The 19320-nt window shown below is 41.7% G+C and overlaps 1 protein-coding gene across 41 annotated transcripts in view; it reads left to right on the top strand.

Moving 5' to 3' along the window:
- rims2a (regulating synaptic membrane exocytosis 2a) overlaps positions 1 to 19320 on the top strand; it is a 162285-nt gene that overhangs the window by 75563 nt on the left and 67402 nt on the right. For 34 of the 41 annotated variants that reach the window (XM_088083908.1, XM_088083909.1, XM_088083912.1 and 31 more), the window contains 5 exons: positions 4547 to 5490; positions 14925 to 15136; positions 16400 to 16519; positions 18216 to 18315; positions 18467 to 18590. In XM_088083908.1, the coding sequence (XP_087940034.1) occupies positions 4547 to 5490; positions 14925 to 15136; positions 16400 to 16519; positions 18216 to 18315; positions 18467 to 18590 (1500 nt within the window). Of the gene's footprint in view, positions 1 to 4546; positions 5491 to 14670; positions 14739 to 14924; positions 15137 to 16399; positions 16520 to 18215; positions 18316 to 18466; positions 18591 to 19320 lie in introns of all 41 variants that reach the window. The other 7 variants (XM_088083921.1, XM_088083930.1, XM_088083946.1 and 4 more) reach the window with 1 other exon arrangement.

Below are 19320 nucleotides of genomic sequence, written 5' to 3'. Positions count from 1 at the left end.
TCGGTCATAGGTGCATGAATTTTTTTTCTCTATGTTAGACATAAAAGTCCTTATGACGGTAATACAGTGAGGCCACTGGCACCCTCCGTGAATTGAATATTATTGTCATCACCGTCCTTGTCGCCAACTGAACGAGGCCCCATGCTTCACACACTGTCACGGCAGAGGATTTCTATAGTTAGCTCAGAGTAGAGCAACAGCAGTAATGAGGGCTGCTGTTATTCCCACCGCAGAGATGTACTACACTGTCCCGTTCAGACAGTGAACATGCCTCTCTATTGTCGGCCTGTTTGGATGATTCACTGCTGGGCGATTTTCTGTACACCATGCTCCCTGTGCTGCGGCTCAGTGCCACGTCTGTAGTGACATCACGCACGCTTCTTTCTTTATAAGGGAATGTGATGGAGGGAGCACGTCACTGTATGGTTCGTGACTCAATCGTTACAGCAGCCAGGCTTCTGTGCAGCATCACGATCCCATGCTGTCCCATCCTGCCACTTCACACTTGAAGCCTGACAGGCTTGGCTGAATGCACCATGCACACCAGCTGCATATTTAGCAATGGGTCACAGTGAACTGTCATCTTCTCCGCTTTTTTGTATTTCATGCTTCTTCTAATTCACACTCAATGTCGATGATCTCCTCCCTTTCCCTTTTCACATTTTGTTTCTCCCCTCTCTATCTCTGTCTGTGTCACTGAGGATGGAATGCAAATCTAGGATCAGCAGAGTGTGTTATGGCAGAGCTGTGGAGAGCTCAGAGGTATCTGCAGAGAGGCTATTACAGTAGCAGTGGCAGCTGGAGCAATGGGGGAATAATGCACAGTACAAAATTTAGTGCTGCGCCACCGCTCTATTGTACTTACTGAAGGCTGGTTTAGGGCCGACAGCATTAGCATCATGATGCAGATGCTGATGGAGCTGAGTGTGGTTGCTAGCTCACTTGCTAGCTGCCATAGACATTTCTCTGTTTGGACAGGAAGGACATACAAGGCTAAATGGGAGCAGGGAAATGTGATACTTGTGTCAAGATGAGTTAGAGCTCGTCAGAGAACCGTTTGTTAATGTTTGTTGTAGTTGCTATGTGCATGTTCTGTGTGCATGTGTGTGTTCAGGGTGTAGGATTTCAAGACAACGTCCCAGAGGAGAAATGAGCCTGAAGCCCCGAGGACATCCTGAGAGCCAAAGTGAAGCATTTCTTAGGCAGCCAACGCAGCACACATAAAACACACACACACACACACACACAAACTGCTAAACGCAGAGGCATGTACAAGTGAACACACGTGCACACGTAACACACCCCTCCATCATCATAAAGTCACTATAAAAAGATGTTTCCCATGCTCATCACACACTCCCTCACCCACCCCCGCACTCCACATTCTCTCCCATCCAAGTCACGGCGCCTGTCCCCTACTCCAGCATATCATTTCTGCTGCCGCTTCACTTTGGATTTGTGAATGAAGCGCTGCTCAGTTAGTGTCCAGGAGCAGGTCATGAATAATGCAGCAACTCTTATGTGTTTCTCCAGCCACGTCTGAATCACTGCGTTTGTGTGCTAAGGTGATAGGAGGCATTTGTTTTGATGTGAAGCAGAAAGGCGAGGTCACTTTTGTGAGCTCGCTACATCACAAACACTTCAAATGGCCTTTTGTCTTCCTCTGTCTTTGTTGTAAATAAGGATGTGTTCATTGAAGTGCACATCCATTAGTGCTGTTTTGGTTGTGTGCGAGTTTCCGCTGCATCTTTGGTGCTAAGATGTTGTTTTGCACTCCATTTGCAAGAACTCACTCATCATGCAATCAGTTTGTGGCTAATACTGTTCATCTTTTATCTTGGATTTGCTGTTGATGAAGTAATGTAGTAGGTGGTGGCATTTTCTTTGATTGTTTCAGATATGGTGTTTTTCCTGTCAGAAATTTAGAGAGCAGTACTTCATGTTTCATTTATTCCTTTGGAAAAATATTACTTCTACCAGGAATTAACACTGGCAAATCTAATAACTTATTTACTGTCTATTGAGTGAATTGCTGCATTAAAAGTTTTTCAATACTGAAGGACCAAGTCCCAACAGCAGTTACTAGTTCTTGCCTAGAGTTACTGACACGTTCAGCCGTAACAGGTCAACACTGGCATCCTAATTGGCTGAAATCTGCACAGATCTGTGCTAAGATATTAATTCTCAGTAATCGTATTACCAGCTATTATCTCACAAAACAAAATAATTTGATCAAATTATCGTATTAAAATACACTATTTGCCAATTATCTGTGTGAATGTGGCATCTAAAACAGCACTGATTTTTTTTGCTGTCTGGTATTGGGGATTTTTTAGTAACTGGCCAAACAGTTGTGTTAGTATGTACTTTCTGCTATTATGTCAATCTCACTGTCATGTACTAGCAATGCTTAAAAGAACATTTTGTACTGCACCATTGCTCAACTTCTGTCTCTCTAACAGCCCATATTTGAACTGTACAGTAGTTCGTGAACTATACACAGCACTCATACATCATTCTGCCTCTCCTTAAAGCTGGCACTTCACTTTAGTGAGATTATTCAGTGTTCAACACAGAGAACACAATATGCATCTTTTCCAGATGTGCCTCACCACAGTGCTTATATCTATTGTACTGTACATTCATTATAACAGTCAAGCTAACCCGACTGGTCTGTGATACAGTGGGCAGCGACCAAACCTCCTCTGTGGTTCAGTGAATTAGCCAATCACGTGAGGAGTCCTTACCTTGGCCACTGAGCAAGGCTGGCAGCAGTGATTTATGAAGCCCTTTGAAATTTATGGAGAGTTGTCACGTACAAAATTAAAGGAATGCTTCACAGAGCTTTTTCCTCACCAAAATGTCATTATTATTTTGGAGGAAAAGTGGGAGAAATGTGGGAGAAAAGTGGCTTATGAATAATTGATTCTCAACAAAAGAATAAATGCATTAATGCACGGTTAGCTTCCTCCACGCTTTTCACCCACTTCCTGGCTGGTTTCCTTTCTGACAGTCAGACAATGATAAAATGATTGATAGCTAATTTTAGGAGTATGGGGCTCCTGACTGTAACTATATTTGAAATATCTATCTTAGGAACTTGTTTTCACATAATTTCCAAAACAGCTGATATGACTCATCTTCAGTCTTGTAATAAAGATGGCAACTAGATCTTATCAAGATAAATGATTTCAGAGAATGTTTGAAACAAAATGTATCAAAAATGATTTTAATGATGTGATTTTAGTCCAGACTTTTACTGAATGTGTATTTTAATGTAGTTTAAGTTCTGGGCAACAGATGTTTTCATCAGAAGGAAAAAGGTGGCAAAATAAATAAATGAGCACCTTCCTCTGAGGTTCATAAATTCAGACAGAACTCAGACACATTGTTATTGTCTCTCTACATCTCTTCATGTCCACTGTACTGTGCACCCTGATACAATCTGTGAAACTCTGAAACATTTATCAGTGCATTGCTTTCAGTACACTGTGTAGTTCCTCATCTCTCTGCACTCACACACACATAGACACACAGACACACAGACACACACGCACACGCACGCACACACACACACACACGCACACACACACACACACACACTATTAATTTGGAAATACAAACAGGTCATATCCAGACAGGCTGTGTTGTTAATCTTGTGTCATCCTGTTGTTTATAATGCATTGCAAATGAAGATGATTTAAGCACCTATATCAACAAAGTAATCAGATGCTATCAAAATGAAAATGAAAGATTGCCTATGGCACTAAAAGAGTCAAATATTGGATACAACATTGTCCGTGTGAAGGCTGCGCAACATTCTAAGTCAAATTAACAAAACAGGATCAAACTGGATTTTCACTACATAAGTATATGTTTTTCCAATGCAAATACTTGTTTTTTGCATCTATTTAGAGACTGCTGGCTGCATTACATGTTATGCTGTTTAATTGGGCCAACACAACAAGTATGTTTTTCCTTGCACACATTTTCTGTACAATCCAAAGGCAACATGCCGTTTGCATGCATGGCGTGCTAAAAGGGGAGTACTAGTCAGCCATGTTACAGAGCATGTAGAGTCTGTTGCAGTGTGAAAAGGGAGTGGTGCTGCATCCTGCTACTTAGTTCCATTTCTCTCTTTCTGTGTATTTGTGCGTGACAGAGACAGAGCAGGCTTTCATCAGGTTTTGAAAGGGACTGAGGCCTACACAGTGCAGGGCAAAGTAAAGTGAAGCTAGAGACCACAGACTGAAGGCGTCAGCCTCAGCAGGGTTGCACAGAGATGTGATGAAGCGCTGTAAGGCTAATGTCTGACTGATACCTTACATATCCACCTGCACAGGGGAAGGCACACTATATGCTGATTGAACATGAAATTAATCATCAACATGCACACACACCTCAGTTCTTTTAAAGATAGGACTTTTATCTGGCACAGAAAAATGCTATCATATGTACTGTGTGTTAAAAGAATTAGAGACCATCCAGTTCAACTTAGACCAACCACTAAATTCCACTCTTTTGTTCACCTGTCTGTGATCTACAGGAAACGAAGCCCATCTGCATCCAGGGATCCAAACCAAAAATACGACCAAAGGGAGGGGGGTGACCACTCACAGTATGCCCCGACGGACGGCGGCATGCCCAGATCACCGTCTGACTATGGGGATGGGGACCCTCGGCGGGCTCCGCGGGGCCCACACATGTACCCAGACGTGGATGCAGCACGGATGGGCTACCGGGACCGGCGGGGCCCGGGACGCTGGCACTCCCAGGAATACCCGCTGGACCAGGAGCTAGATGGACCCAGTGAGTATGACCTCCAGCGGCAGCGCCAGGAGGAGTTCCAGGCACGCTATCGCAGCGACCCCAACCTGGCACGCTACCCTGTTAAGCCACAGCCCTACGAGGAGCAGATGAGGATGCATGCTGAGGTGGGCCGCCTGAGGCATGAGCGCCGCCATAGTGATGTCTCCTTGGCGTATACGGAGCAGGACGACCCAGGCCCCATCCGGCTGTCTCGTCAGCATCTCACCGAGCGCCGGCCGCCTATGGTGGGACAGCGCTCCTACTCTGTTGACCGCTCTTCCCCTGGACCCATGGGTCCTGGCCTCGGAGGTCACAGAACCTCCAACCACAGCCCTCCGACGCCACACCGTAGCCCTGTGCTGGGTGACCGATCTGGGGACCTGCGGAGAGGGGACATGGGTGGAGGTGATCCCATGAGGAGGCAGCAACACCACTTGGACCCCAGTTCAGCTGTCCGCAAGACCAAGAGGGAGAAGATGGAGAGCATGTTGAGGAATGACTCTCTGAGCTCGGACCAGTCGGAGTCGGTGCGCCCACCACCACCCAAGCCCCACAAAACCAAAAAGGGAGGAAAGATGCGGCAGGTGTCGCTGAGCAGCTCGGAGGAGGAGCTGGCTACCACACCAGAGTACACCAGCTGTGAGGATGTGGAGATAGAGAGTGAGTCAGTCAGTGAAAAAGGTAGGGGCCACACACACCACCAACTTCACTCTGTCTTCTCTCTCCGCTACTTTCTCTCTTTATAGATAGCTTTATTGAGCATTACTCAATTCACATGTCGCATATGATTTTTCATGTAATTATAAATCTATCCTGTGTAGTATTATACTGACAATGTTGTTGTTCAAAAAGACAGATGTCATCTCATTATAATTTAATAATTGTTGATGTCTCATGTTGATACTGATTCTTGCAGCTGTTGACTCAGATGTAACCTTCAGATTCCCCAGTCTACAGTCTCTATATGTGCTCTGTGCGTTTGTTTGTCTATATGTGTATTTGTATGCGTAGGGCTCATTATTTTTAAGACAAAAAATCTTTCTCTGAATATATACTGAATATATGTTTTTAGATTTTTTGAAAAGTACCTTAAATTTGTTAAAAATAAAAAGTAAGAACATCAATGACAGAAAATATGGAAATATATATATGTTTATATATATATATATATGGAATATGGAGAAAACTGATGAAAACAACTCTGTAAATTCTATTTCCTGTGATAAATAGTAAATTATTTCTGCAGAAAACAGCTTTTGATGTGTTTGATAGCATTGGATTAAAACTCAGCTTATTTTATTAGATCTTGGCTTTTTTTAGTAAAAGATTCCTAAAAAATTGAAAATAATGAGCCATACCTTTGTGCAAAGCACTATTACGTTTTATGTGTATTGTCTATGAATCTACTCTAACAGCTCCCGTGCCTTTGAGGAGGATGCTTGTGCTCTCATGAGCCAGCCAGATATGTTTCAATGTGGATGGGTGTTTATGTGTGTGGCTGTGATTTGAAATGAATGTAAAGCTGCTGCTCTCAAGGCCGTCTTTAGTTTGCTGTAATCTTAAGGCACGCTTTGTCAGGTGCTACCACAGCTTGTTCACATGGTCAGTCCATTCTAATGGACAGTGTTACATAAGTGACAGACAGAGGGAAATGGGGAAGGGGCTGTGGTGTGGGTGTCCGGTAAAACAGGGTGAGCTGAGTTAATAGCAGTTGCAGTGCTATAGTACATGAATAGAATTTATTAGGAAAAAGGGTAATGAAAGAGCAGAGGCTGATTATATGTTTTCCAGCAGTATATTTTACCTCCTTTGTCATAATGTATTTTCTATTACAGTTGCCCATTACAAAGTGATAATACAATTATGGTTCAGTCCAGTGAGGAAGGCAACAAAAACTGACTGAAAAGATAATGAAGTCATGCCATATCTTCTCTTAGGGTGTGTCAGAAGTGGGAGTAAGTTCCATAAGTGCTAATCGCAAAAAATACTTAAATCCTAATCTTTAAATCTCAAGGTACTGTGGTGAGAATCAAGCAAGTCAAGTTGAGTCTGTGCTACAAGTGTCAAGTCAAGTCATGTGAAATCTGACTTACCACAGTTAAAAGATGAGTTTTTTTCAAAGTTAGCGAAAACTGTTGAGCCTGCTTACACCTTATGCACAACAACGGAGAGTGAGCCTCTGAAATAATAAATAGTCCTTACACTTTCTAAAATGAAAAATGGTAATACAACTCAAAAAAGGTGGATGTTGTGGTGGTTGTGGCACTGAATTTTGAGCTGCAGACTTTGTATACCACTGTTCCCTTCTTACCACTGTCAACAGCAAAATAATCCTTAAATTCAAATGTTATTATTTTTTGACTAGCCCCCTCCATTATTTGCTGCCTTGTGCGTTGGCCTCTGCTGGTCTGATGAATCCTTGTAATTTACTTGGTTTGAGTGCTTTATTGTGCTAGAAATCACTCAATCATGTTTTAAAAAACAAAACATGTCTTCTCAATATTTAGAAAAATGCAAATGTTTAGTTTTAAAAAGTCAAGTCATTTAAAGTGATCTGTCTAAGTCGGGTCGAAAAAATAAATAGGCGAAAGTCTGATTTGAGTCAAGTCATGTTGCTCGAGTCCTTCACCTCTTGTTGTTTATTGACCCATTTACAGAGCAGTACTTTTAGTGTTTTTACTGCCTGTTCTGTTGATTTTTCTAGATTAAAGCTGCCAGTTTATTCCACTAATAATGTGATTTTTTTTTATGCTGTGGGTTCAGTTTACTACAGTGTACCTAACTGAGGTGATATGCTAGATAGTGGCTCTGCCTGCCTTGTCCTGTTTTTTAACTATCACAGTAAGGTAGAAATGGACAGTCAGAGTGACTGAATTAAATGCCACTTTACATAGAATCAACATCGAAAGCAATTGTTTAGGCTGTTCGCTTCTTGACTGCTCCACCTGCATGACAGTTGTCGTAATTGCAAATTGATTTTGTTGTCAAACCTGTAAGTATGGAGACCTTTACTTCAGAGATGTTAAAGCACCAACCACAAAGAGAGGAGGAGGCACAGTTGATAAATGGAGGAATAAAAGATTGAAAGGAAAAAAGTACAGTAGCGCAGTTTGCTTTTGTCAGTAGCATCAGACCAAAGCGCCTGCCACATAGTCGAAATGTTTAATCTAGAGGAGAGGGGAGGAATTCAGTTGGTCTGCTCTGTTATGTAACTGTTCTCCTCACTAAGGGAAGCAGCCCAGCACTATAGCGCTACATTATTGATGTGGGAGTTTCCAGGTTTCCAGGTAGCCATGGAACAGAAATAGGGAGAAAAGTGGGCTGTTCTGAGGGTCAGAGTTTCTGTTGTTTCTGTCTGCTTCTGTCTGCCTCCTCCACAGGTCAGCCTGTGTAGGAGACGGAGAGAAAACAAAGGAAAGAGCTGAACTATTGACCTGAATAAGTATAGCAAACCACAGTAGCTACAGAACATTCTCGGACAGCTGATGATGTGGAGCTATCTTTGGTCTTCATTTGGTTATAATTGTCAGTTTCATTAATTTATGACATAATTAAGTCTGCTGTGATATGGTGCATGCAGAGAGTCTGATAAATGGTTCAGAAAATTCTACTGAACCATTTATTTTAAACCAGAGTGTCCTTGTTTGCACTCTTTCAAGTAGACTTAATTATATAACAGACAGCAGAGAGGGGATCCAAACTCTGGGCCCCAGATTTGGACATGTGACATTATAACAGCCATGAAGAAAGATCAGTCAGTTTTGGCAGTACATGGAGTTTACAAATGGAACAAATTTAGCATGACTGTGGAAATGGCATGGATGTATTTCAGCTGAACCAGGTTGCGCAGGTGTTTTCAGTGCTCCCTTAAAGGCACTAATTGTACTTTATATCAACTTTTTAGATTAGATTAAATTTCCCTGCTTTTACCATTAACGTGCAAAGCAGGCACTCTGATTGGCAACCGTAAAGAGTGTTTACTCTCATCAGGAGTGAGACAAAGCATAAAAAGCTAAGCAAAGAACACTAATTGTAATTGAATGTGAGGCCACAATGGAAGAGGAATGAGAAAGAAGGCAGAAAGCACCTTTTGGCCATATGTGGCCTGTCAGCATCTTAGGGTCTGTGCACTCTGCTTGACTGGCCCCAGAGATGGGTGTGTAACAGCAGACTAAGCAGGGTGCATGTCATGCCCTCAAATCTCCAACAACCCAAAGGGGGCGCCGAGGAAGGAGGAGAGTTTGATGGGATAAGAAGGTGGGGAGACCAATGGGAGGAGGAGACTGGAGGAGAGAGGGTGTGCCAGCTGTAATGGGCCTAGCTTGTGCCTGCGAGCACCGGAGACTGATTTATCGCAGTGGTCCTCTGCCTGTGTTTTCCTCCTTATTGATTCCCCCGACATGCAGTCTCATAATAGTGCCGAACAGACAGAAAAGGAGAGGCTGGCTGGCTAACTACAGCAGAGAGGTGGACATTGTGTAGTGACAGCCTAAGTTACATCCTCATTAATGTCTTCTTGGATCAGTTTTTGCACCTCAGTAACTCTGTTGGGTTTGTTGTATGTTCTATCAAGCTGGATATTAGAAAATATTCTTCGGATTTTTTTTTACCTTTAATGGGTAGTTTAAATGTGTTTTGTGCTTAATAGTAGAAGTTGGCCTTTTATGTTAGAGTATAAGTTGATGTTTTAAGATCTGCGTTCACCAAGGTTTTAACATGACACTGTATCACCTTCCTAGCATGGTGACTATGTTTAAACATACACACAGTTTCACCCCTGCCTCTTTTCTGCTCTCGCCCCTTGAATTGTAGTAAAAACAGCATCAATAATTAATGATCCAATTAATAGTTTACACTGGTTTTTATTGAGCTGTCAAAGTGATGGAGAGCCTGCTGGTGGTGAACTCCGCCACTGCCTGCGCTCTGCCTTTGCCCTGAATCAGCACTTTGCTGGGCTTCGGAGTCGGGGCGAAACGGCAGGGCCGGGCGCAGACTGCTGATGCTCACAATTTATGGCCGTGATGAGTTTCCTGCTCCCTGAAAAACCACACAGTGCCTCGCTGGGGATCAGTGCCCAATTGTGGTGTGCCACTGTTAATAAAGTTTCAGGGAAAGAAAGGGGAAAGGCTGGATGTACCTCCATGTTGGTGCCCAGTCAAATTCTTTTTGACAGACATTGAGGGTGATCTGGGGTAGGCGGAGGAGTGTGATGGGAGGAAGGACAGGCTCAGGTGGAGGTGAAACTCTGACTGATTCGACTTTGAGATAAGATGTGTAGCATCTAAATTTAATCCAGCTAGAGCTCCAAAATAGACGAATAAATACAAATATCGCAGCAGAAGCTGATGTACATGATATGTTTCTTCCTCTCCCTGATCATAAACGCAGGCCTTGAGCTGTTTGGACTATCATGGCCACATTAGGCAAGTGACTTCAATGGAGAGTGTCTACCACGCTAAACTGGGCTCTGGTGTTTATGCTGCCGACAGAATAGCAGCTGGGAGGCAAAGAGGGTAATCACTGTTGTCAGCTGTTGGTTAAAAGGCCGCAGAGGGCAAAGCCTGTCTGGGGACATCCATAATGTTTTATCACAGTGCATAACTGTGTACAGTAAGTAGTTTTAGCACTCCCAAAGACTGATGGATGGATAGTGATAGCAGAGGGAAGGAGGGAAGAAGGTTTGTTTGTTTGGCTTAGACTGACCTTGCAACTTCGACACAACTCTGAAGATGAAGAAAAGTGTACATGTGGAAATCACTGGAGAGTGTTTACTCTGACTGGTATGGATATGGATATTAACATCAATAATAATTGCGCTAAAACCCAATAAAAATGGCAAAAGTCAATGATACTACTTTCATATAGGGCTGTTCCTAACAACTAATTTATCTGATGTTAAAACACAAGTTGAAACTTAGACCAGTTAACCCGTCTAAAAGCAAGGATACACTCAGAAAACATTTAAAACTAAGCACAATTAATCTTTAAGGTGAAACATTGTCCTAAAAACTATTCTATATATTATAAGAGGCATTTGAAATTGCTCATCACATTTTACCAAATTGTATTTTAAATGCAGCTGAAATGTGCGGGACTTTGCACCGTGCATTATGAACATTATACATTATACAACAAAACAACGTTACAACAACTCAGAAACAAATGACATAGATTGCAAGCAATATACTTTAGAAAAAATAAATCTTGAGACATTTTCATTTTCATTGACTAGTAGACTGATGTGCACATCCCTACTCTCAGCATCACCCCAGAGAAGCGCAACATTTGTAATATCAAAATCTGCATCATAAAAACTAAGATACACAACTTCTAAAACTATATTGCAAAAATAATATTAAGAGCTATGTCTCAATTTTGTAGAATAAAAAAATACTGGAACACAATATAACTTTAGTAAAGGATCCTAAATAAAGTTGTATTTTCATAGTTTGGACCATTATTGTGATGACTAATAATCACATGGCACTTGGCGAAAATCAGTTGCAGAGATATGGGAACAAAAAGAAATCAGACGGGGCAAGAAACATGAGCACTGAGACAATCAGACAGGCTTTAAACAAACCTCCTGTTAGCCTAAATTAGACAGCAGTGGTTCAGGCGGGTGCTTGGTGGTTCAATCCCCAGCTTGTCCCATCCACTTGATGAAGTGTCCTTGAGCAGGATACTGACCTCAGATGGTCAGGCAAGTGCAATGAGAGATTATTTGTAATATTTCAGGTGCTCACTTTTTTGACTGCCAGTGAAGTTGGTTGGGTAGTTACTTACTTTGGTGACCACAAGGTTATCTTTATAAAATGAATACCAATGAACAAAGATATGCAGCTAAAACCCAAGTTGTAATAAAACGGAATTATCCCTTTAAACAAGATCAAACAGGGTCTGTATTTCTGCATCAGCTAGTGTTCAAAGACTTGAAGATGTGGCTGTATTTATTCACAGTGACACTATCTTTACGCAGCAATTCTTCCTCCATGCAGCTGCTTTTTTTCTATATTGAAAATCCCTTCCTCTTTACCCTTGTAATCTCAAGCCCCCCTCTGCTTCTCCTGTACAACCAGAAGAATATGCAAGCTATTTTTATGCCTTTCCCTCAGAGTTCCCTGATTTCCCTGAGATTGACTCGTCAGCCAGATAATGCTTGAAGGAGGGCCTGTCCTGTATAGATCCATTAGGTTCCACAGCTCTTTGCAGGAGAAGTGAAGTGTGTGAAATGTGATGTATATGGCCCAGGGGTTGCACAAGTGCCGTGTTTTCAGATGACCTTCCTGTGCCTGTGGGCCTAAAGTTCACTACAGCTACATGCTACATTTATGCAAGCGCACATATCAACAACAGCACATGTACAAGTGAAAGATCAGGGTCTGGTGAATACCTGTCAGCACCACAAAAGGATTTCCATATTGTTTTAATGAACACATCTCAACTGTTATATGCTTTAATAAGAGCAACTTTATTGGGACATGTAATAATTCACTTTATTACTGAATTGTAAAATGACTTGCCAGTGTAAGTGAAAAACATTGAAATGTGTATTGCCTCTTCTTTAAATCCACTGAGGTCTCAGGACAAAGAGATAAACAGTTTCTCAGCAGTCAGACAGACAGCAGTATCTCTCTGACAACTGAAATGATTTCCCTTAGTCTTTGGATAGTCTCAACCTTCAGTCCTCCTTACTTCCATACTGCTCTCCAGTGGGAGTCTTAGCACCACCTTCAGATTCAATATTTTTTACTCTTTTTAATTAGCTTGGATTTTTAAGCCTCTTAATCAAATTGAAAGCACTCTCCATCTCCCTGGTCTGTGCATCCACTAGGGAAAACAGGTTGGTTTTGAATACATAGCTCTGCACTGGAACAAGTTACTGTTTGTGTCATAAGATATCTGCGTTTGCTCTTTTTGGCTGTTTGTTTTGACGGTAGCATCGTATCTGAAGCAAGAGATACTGTGGAGTTAAAGGTCTTGATTCTCTGTCTTATGGGTCTAACTGCCATCATTTCCCCTCTTACCCTTCAGCTAGACTGATGGGAAAATGAAAAAAAATTTTTTAATAAATCCCTCAAACCTCTATCTATACCACCTCAATATTATCTTTCGAGCCACTTGCCGAGCCCGTGTTTCTAAATACCGTGTGTCCACTGGTGCTACTACAGAAGTTGTAATCAGAGCCTCATCTTTAAAAGCTCTCCCTGGTGCACTTTAGATTGAGGTCAGTTAAGGCTGTGTGGCACTGCAATCTGAATCCTCAGTTAAACACATTAGAGATCTGCCCTACTCCCTGCTACAGATGCAGCCTCTGCAGGATAAGATAGCAGCATGCTAACGTGGTTTAAACAAAAATAATTTGAACTTAGGCATCTAGCAAAGAGCTTTAAAAGATTGTTCTATGGAAATGAAAATGAAACTAAATGGTTAAAGATGTTAAAAATGTTGGAGAAATCAACAACTGTAATACAGTTTCCTGACAATAGACTTAAGCCAGCCAAATCTTGATGCAATTTAGGTGCAAATGATGGCCAAAGCAATACTCCTACTCATTACACATATTTCCTGATGTTTTTAATTATTTTTAAGGTGGTGGTCTTTGTGTCAAGTGAGGATACACAACTCCACTATAGTGCTATAAAAAACAACCTCTAGATACTGTAAGGGCTAGGCAACATATCAATACTATATCAATATTGTAATATGAGACTGCTTAGATTTGTAATACTGTTATATTGTAAGTGTTGTTTTTTTTGTCCTTTCCTGTTTTTAAAGGCTGCATTACAGTAAAGTGATATAATTTTCTGAACCTAGCAGACTGGGTTAGCTGTTCTTTTATTAGCCATTATATCCACATTATTCAAGATCTTTTTAAATAAATCTCATTGTGTGACACATTATTTACGTTGAGATATATGGTCAAAAATATGCTATTTGATTTTCACAATATCGCCCAGCCCCACTGTAAACACATGAGTCAGTGCTTGAGATGACTGACAGACAGCTCCACATTAAAGTGGCATTACTGGTGAAGTATTCTCAAATGGAGGACCGTATTTTCCATAAAACTTATTTGTTTCTTGTGCTGATATTGCTGATTCTTGCCCCCACTCCTCACCCATAGTCATCTTCCATTTGTTGTGAGGAGTTAGACTCATAAGAAAATTGTTTAATGGATTACAGTTATGTCCTGAAAGAGTTCCTGGAACAGTTCTTTTGATTCAAAGCAGTATTCCCTGATACTGTAAAGCAATACATCATGTTTTATAATAACTGAAACCCAGTAGAAGCCAGTAAAAACTGGAATATTGTAAAACAATGTCACACAATTAATTCTGATCCCAACACCCACAGTGGGAACCCTATACGAGAATCTGATCTCTGGTGCATGTTGTCAGCATCTTTACAAGGGTAGAGATGAATGTAGAGTAGATTTCATCTCTGTCCTGTAGGGAAGATGAGGGAAAGGAGAGGGAAAACATGTGGTCATGAATGCCAAAAGTGAGACTACTGTGGCTGAGAATACAGCACTGCATCCTTCCCTTACTGTACAGTGTGGAGGTGGTCAAATCATTATTGATCCTGGATGTATTATTACCTGAGCTGCATCTTTCTTTCTCCACAGGGATCTTAGAGTTGCACATGATGACCAACTTTTGAGTTTGAGCAGTGTGTGTGTGTGTGTGTGTGTGTGTGTGTGTGTGTGTGTGTGTGCATAAATGAATATTTGGATGTTTAGTACTGTATTATGTGTGTGTTTGTCTGGCTGTTACTATCTGTATGTTGTCCGTGGTGTCCTCACTGGTCCCTCTCGCTGTCCTCTCTCGTGTGTGTGCGCCCTTTCCCCCCACCTTACAGGTGATTTGGATGGCCATTGGTGGGACCATGCGTCTTGGCATAGCAGCGAGGCCTCCCCAATGTCTTTGGTGAGACATGTGGAGCCCTGCCTTGACCCCTCCCCTCCTACCCCTCTCTCTCCCTCTCTCTGTCTCTCCCCCCCCCCATTCCCCCTTCTCCCAGAGTCTTTTGTCATTTCATGTTTCCTTTGTTTTATTTACACCTTTGCATGTTGTTTTTCTGTTTTTCTTTCTGTTTTTATCCCACACCTGTAGGGGACAGTCAAAGGGGAAAAAGAAAAACAATTGAGCAGACATTTATGTCCGAGCCGACACACACCTTATCTGAGAGGCAAAAGAAAATGGTGCGCTTTGGGGGCCACTCATTTGAAGAGGACTTGGCATGGTGTGAACCGCAGGTTAAAGACTCGGGAGTTGATACGTGCAGTAGCACTACCCTAAACGAGGAGCATAGCCATAGTGAGAAGGTACTGAGACAATCTAGCCTGCATTTTGTTATTATTATTTATGACCTACCCATCCAGTCTTTGTTTGCTCTCTGTCACTCAGTGTAAATAGGTGAGATGCTTATTTTTTGGATTTTATTTGACGTTGTATAAATTGATTTCTCTTGCGATTTCGTTCCTTTTTGTTTTTCGGTTCCTTTTGGCTCCACCTTGCTCGGTGTTGCTGAAAAAGTCTTTTGGGGGCACCCTCTTTGCTTGCTACTTGTACTTGCTGTTTTGCTCCCCAAACAGAAACTACACATCTTACAGTAGTTGTAAAAGAAGAGCATTGACACACAACCTCTCTGTTTGTCATGGCACACAAGGAATGTGGGTCTCTCCTAGTTGCATGCTCGTTCTCCTCCGTATGTTGTGTTCTTGCTCTGCAGCGGTCCTGTTTAGTGTAGTAGGAACACCTTTACTCAGGCCCGTCCCTCTCACTCTGCTGCCCTACCCCACAGCACCCAGTCCAGACAGAACCTGTCCCCCTGCCCAACTTTCCACTCACTTCTATAGCAAAACCCAAATGATTGTAAGCACACAAAACAGGGAAGACTGGATTTGTTTTGCACAAAAATGAAAACATTTGTTTTTCTTTTTTCCCTTCCACTGCACATCTGTGATTTCACCTTCTCTGTGTCTCATGGCTTTATTTTGTGCTGTCTGTTTTTCATCCTTTTTGATCTTTAAACTGGCACCTCATGGTCTACCTCATTTGTTCTTGTATCATAGATGACCTTTTTCCCACCTTTTCGCTGTCTGCTTTCCCCTCACTACTCCACTTGATGGTGGTTGTATGTTTGTGTGTAGTGAGACTCCGGTCTTCCTGCTCCAGCTTGAAGAGCTGGTTTGAGGAGGAGTGTTGGGGCTGCTTGCTTTACTCTGCATGGGGCGCTGCATGAAGCTCACTCCACCCTCACACTGGCAGGTTCACACAAGCTCTGAAAATAACACCTAACACTGGGTGTTAGATGTTATTTTTCATCAATAGTTAGATCCATGATTATCTTATGAATTTGATATTCCATTTTTTAGAATTTAAATAACTGAGCATGTTGCGATCTGAAAAAATTAAATGGTATTGATGAGACAACCGAGTTTGTGTGAACTTTCTTCCCTGAGTGAATAAATACTTTCCCTGTGCCCCCTTTCCACTATGGACAGTTGTCTGCTTTGGTCTAAACTAATCAAATTCAAGTGGATGAGTTGTTAAACAATAGGTGTGTTGTTGCTCTGACCTTGTAGCACCCGGTGACGTGGCAGCCGTCCAAAGATGGGGATCGCCTAATAGGGCGTATTTTACTCAACAAGCGTATGAAAGATGGAAGTGTGCCTCGAGACTCAGGAGCTCTGCTTGGTCTAAAGGTGAGCTTATAATGGTTCTGTCTACCCGTCTGTGTGTGTGTGTGCGTGTGTGTGTGTGTGTGTGTGTGTGTGTTAGTGTGAAGGCATGATACAAACACACACACTGTAAAATCCTGAACACACTGTGATGCTGCACCATGAAAGTTTCTGTTGCACAATTTTCATAATACTTCCAACATAGTGTGTTGAAAAATTCATATTTAGCATAAAGTATACAATACATGTTTGTAATAGATTTTAGTTGATAACAAATCATACCGAAGACCTTTGGGGAAATTTGCCAGGTGCAGTGTTGGTGTTGTACATTTATGTTAACATACAGTTTATTAATTTTCAGCTGTGAGTTCTCCCATTTGTAGTTTCTTTTTTTGTGTGACTCGCCAATTTTCTCCTTGGCTTCCAATTATTGATCACATCATAGTGCTACTCAGTATTAATATTCATTAAAGACTTGATTATGTTCCTGATGAATATTAATGAGCAGTGTTTGATATTGAGCTGTATAATTTTCTGAACGCACTCATATTGAACTACTTTTAATGAACTGCATTCAGCAGCTCTTAAGGAAACAAGTCGGTCCACAACCTGTCACTGTTGCCCGATAATCGACAATAGAAATTTGATTAGTTTTGCACGGTTATGGCAAGGTTTATGTTTTTTAAAAGTACCACCACAGTCCCCTAATTATTTACATTCTATGGCTGCTGTGTGTTTTCTCTTCCATTTTGGTGCTGTATTAATCCTGTTTTAAACATTTGAGTTGGCTAGTTACTGCAGTGTGGTTGCTACATTGGCAAAGAATAAAAAACATTTCTGTTGTGGTAGATTCTTTGGTTTCCCTTCTCTTTCCGGTGTTGCATAAATCTGTAGGTGGTGGACGCTGGTTTAGAAAAAAAAGAGCTGAGCAGCCAAAGTCCAGAGGAGCATGGTGGGCCATGAAGAGAGAGAACAGAGAGCGGCAGGATAAGGAAAAATCATTACTGATTGAATGAGCCTCCTGAAATGGCATGTTTGTGTCTGCTCAGTGCCTCCGCGCGTTTCTGTCCGCTCAGCAGCAGCCAGCCAACTCGGCAGTCCAGCCAGTCAGTCCATCAGTCAGGCTGCCAGCCTCACCCTCACTGTCCATCTCTCTCTCTCTCTCTCTCTCTCTCTCTCTCTCTCCCTCTGTGAGCCTCCTTCTCTGGCTCCTGCCTGTTACATAAAGCTATTTCATTTAGCAGACTTCCCTAAGCTCCTTTGTATGTTGGCATTCAGCTGCCATTAAGAGGGATTTTTATTTGTATGATGCCCATGTAAGCTGAGCAGAGTGGAGTACAGCAGCTCAGGACTGTACAGTACAGCTCTAGCCCACGGGCCTGCTCTATTACAGAACCACAGAGCAGCACCAGAGTGTGTCCCTGGGGAAGAAACCATTGCCCTGAAATTTTTTTAAAAAACTGAGATGCACTTTTGCCATTGACCCTCTCCTTAATGCTTTCATTGAGGATTCATTCCTTGCAGGCAAAAGCTAAAGCCATGACATCAACAGGGTACTTTTAAGGAAAACAATCTGTCTTTTTCTGCAAGCTGCCACGCACGTGACGCATCTTCATGAGTTTTGTCATGAAGAGTCAGCATGGAACATTCAGGCTGCAGTCATAACAATTCAAGCTGAGTTCACATGGTGCTAATCCAGTCACCTTTTTTGCTTCTACAGGTGGTGGGAGGCAAGATGACAGAATCTGGTAGACTTTGTGCTTTTATCACTAAAGTGAGGAAAGGAAGTCTAGCAGACACTGTTGGACACCTCAGACCAGGTATTAAAACACACAAACCATTATAAAAAAACTCAATGGATATGGACGTATTTAGCATGCTTTATAGGAGCATAATCATGTGTATTTTCTATGCTTGTATAAGAATTAAAAACGTCCTATATAACATCCAGTTTCTGTGTTGTTTTTGCAGGTGACCAGGTGCTGGAGTGGAACGGGAAGCTTTTACAAGGAGCCACATTTAAAGAAGTTTACAATATCATTCTAGAATCGAAGCCTGAGCCGCAGGTGGAGCTGGTGGTCTCACGGCCTATAGGGTGAGAGCTCACAATCACTGTCACACATACTGTACTCCTCATAGGACAGTTGGAGTGGGATATTATTTGGTGGCACCACCAGAAATTTCTTACTAGCATTTTTTATGGCTAGATGGGGCCACTGAAAATCTTGGGGTGACCAAGACAACAAAACCCAAAGCCTGTAACTGAATTTCAGGGATTATATTTTAATGTGTATATTATGCTATTGTAGTATACAGGCCAGTTGAAGACTATGTCAATATATAGAATTGCATACTGATATACTTTGTTTTTTGGGTTTTTTTTTTGTTTTTTTTTACAGTTTAAGGGAACATTTGCTACCTTTTATGTGGATGTCCAATGATGTGCCAGAAACTCATGCATCCTGATACATGTAGTCATTACCATTACAGCTCTGCAGGCAGGAGAATGCTGCTTTCTCATTTGTCATTATTGCATGCAGTGAAAAATGTATTGCTTCAATCGATTACATATACCATCAACACTGATTGGACATCCACAACAAAAGTGACTATTTTCCCTTTGATGTTAATTATCTGATGTGTATAGACTAATACCAGTACAGTTAACATTTTGAGTTCCACAACTATCCTGTTTTAATGTGTAACGTATATACATGTGTTAGGCAATTCATTGTTCTTCAGATAGGATGGTTGTCTTTTTCATTAAATAGACAGATATACAGCTTTAATTTGATAGAGTACATTAATTGTAAGGAACAAAATAT

The sequence above is a fragment of the Plectropomus leopardus genome, chromosome 11 (assembly GCF_026936395.1).
Source record: "Plectropomus leopardus strain MGB_pleo_1.0 chromosome 11, ASM2693639v1, whole genome shotgun sequence".
NCBI classification, from domain to species: Eukaryota; Metazoa; Chordata; class Actinopteri; order Perciformes; family Serranidae; genus Plectropomus; species Plectropomus leopardus.
The sequence above is the reverse complement of the archived record's forward strand: the minus strand, read 5'-3'. Positions and strand labels throughout refer to the sequence as shown.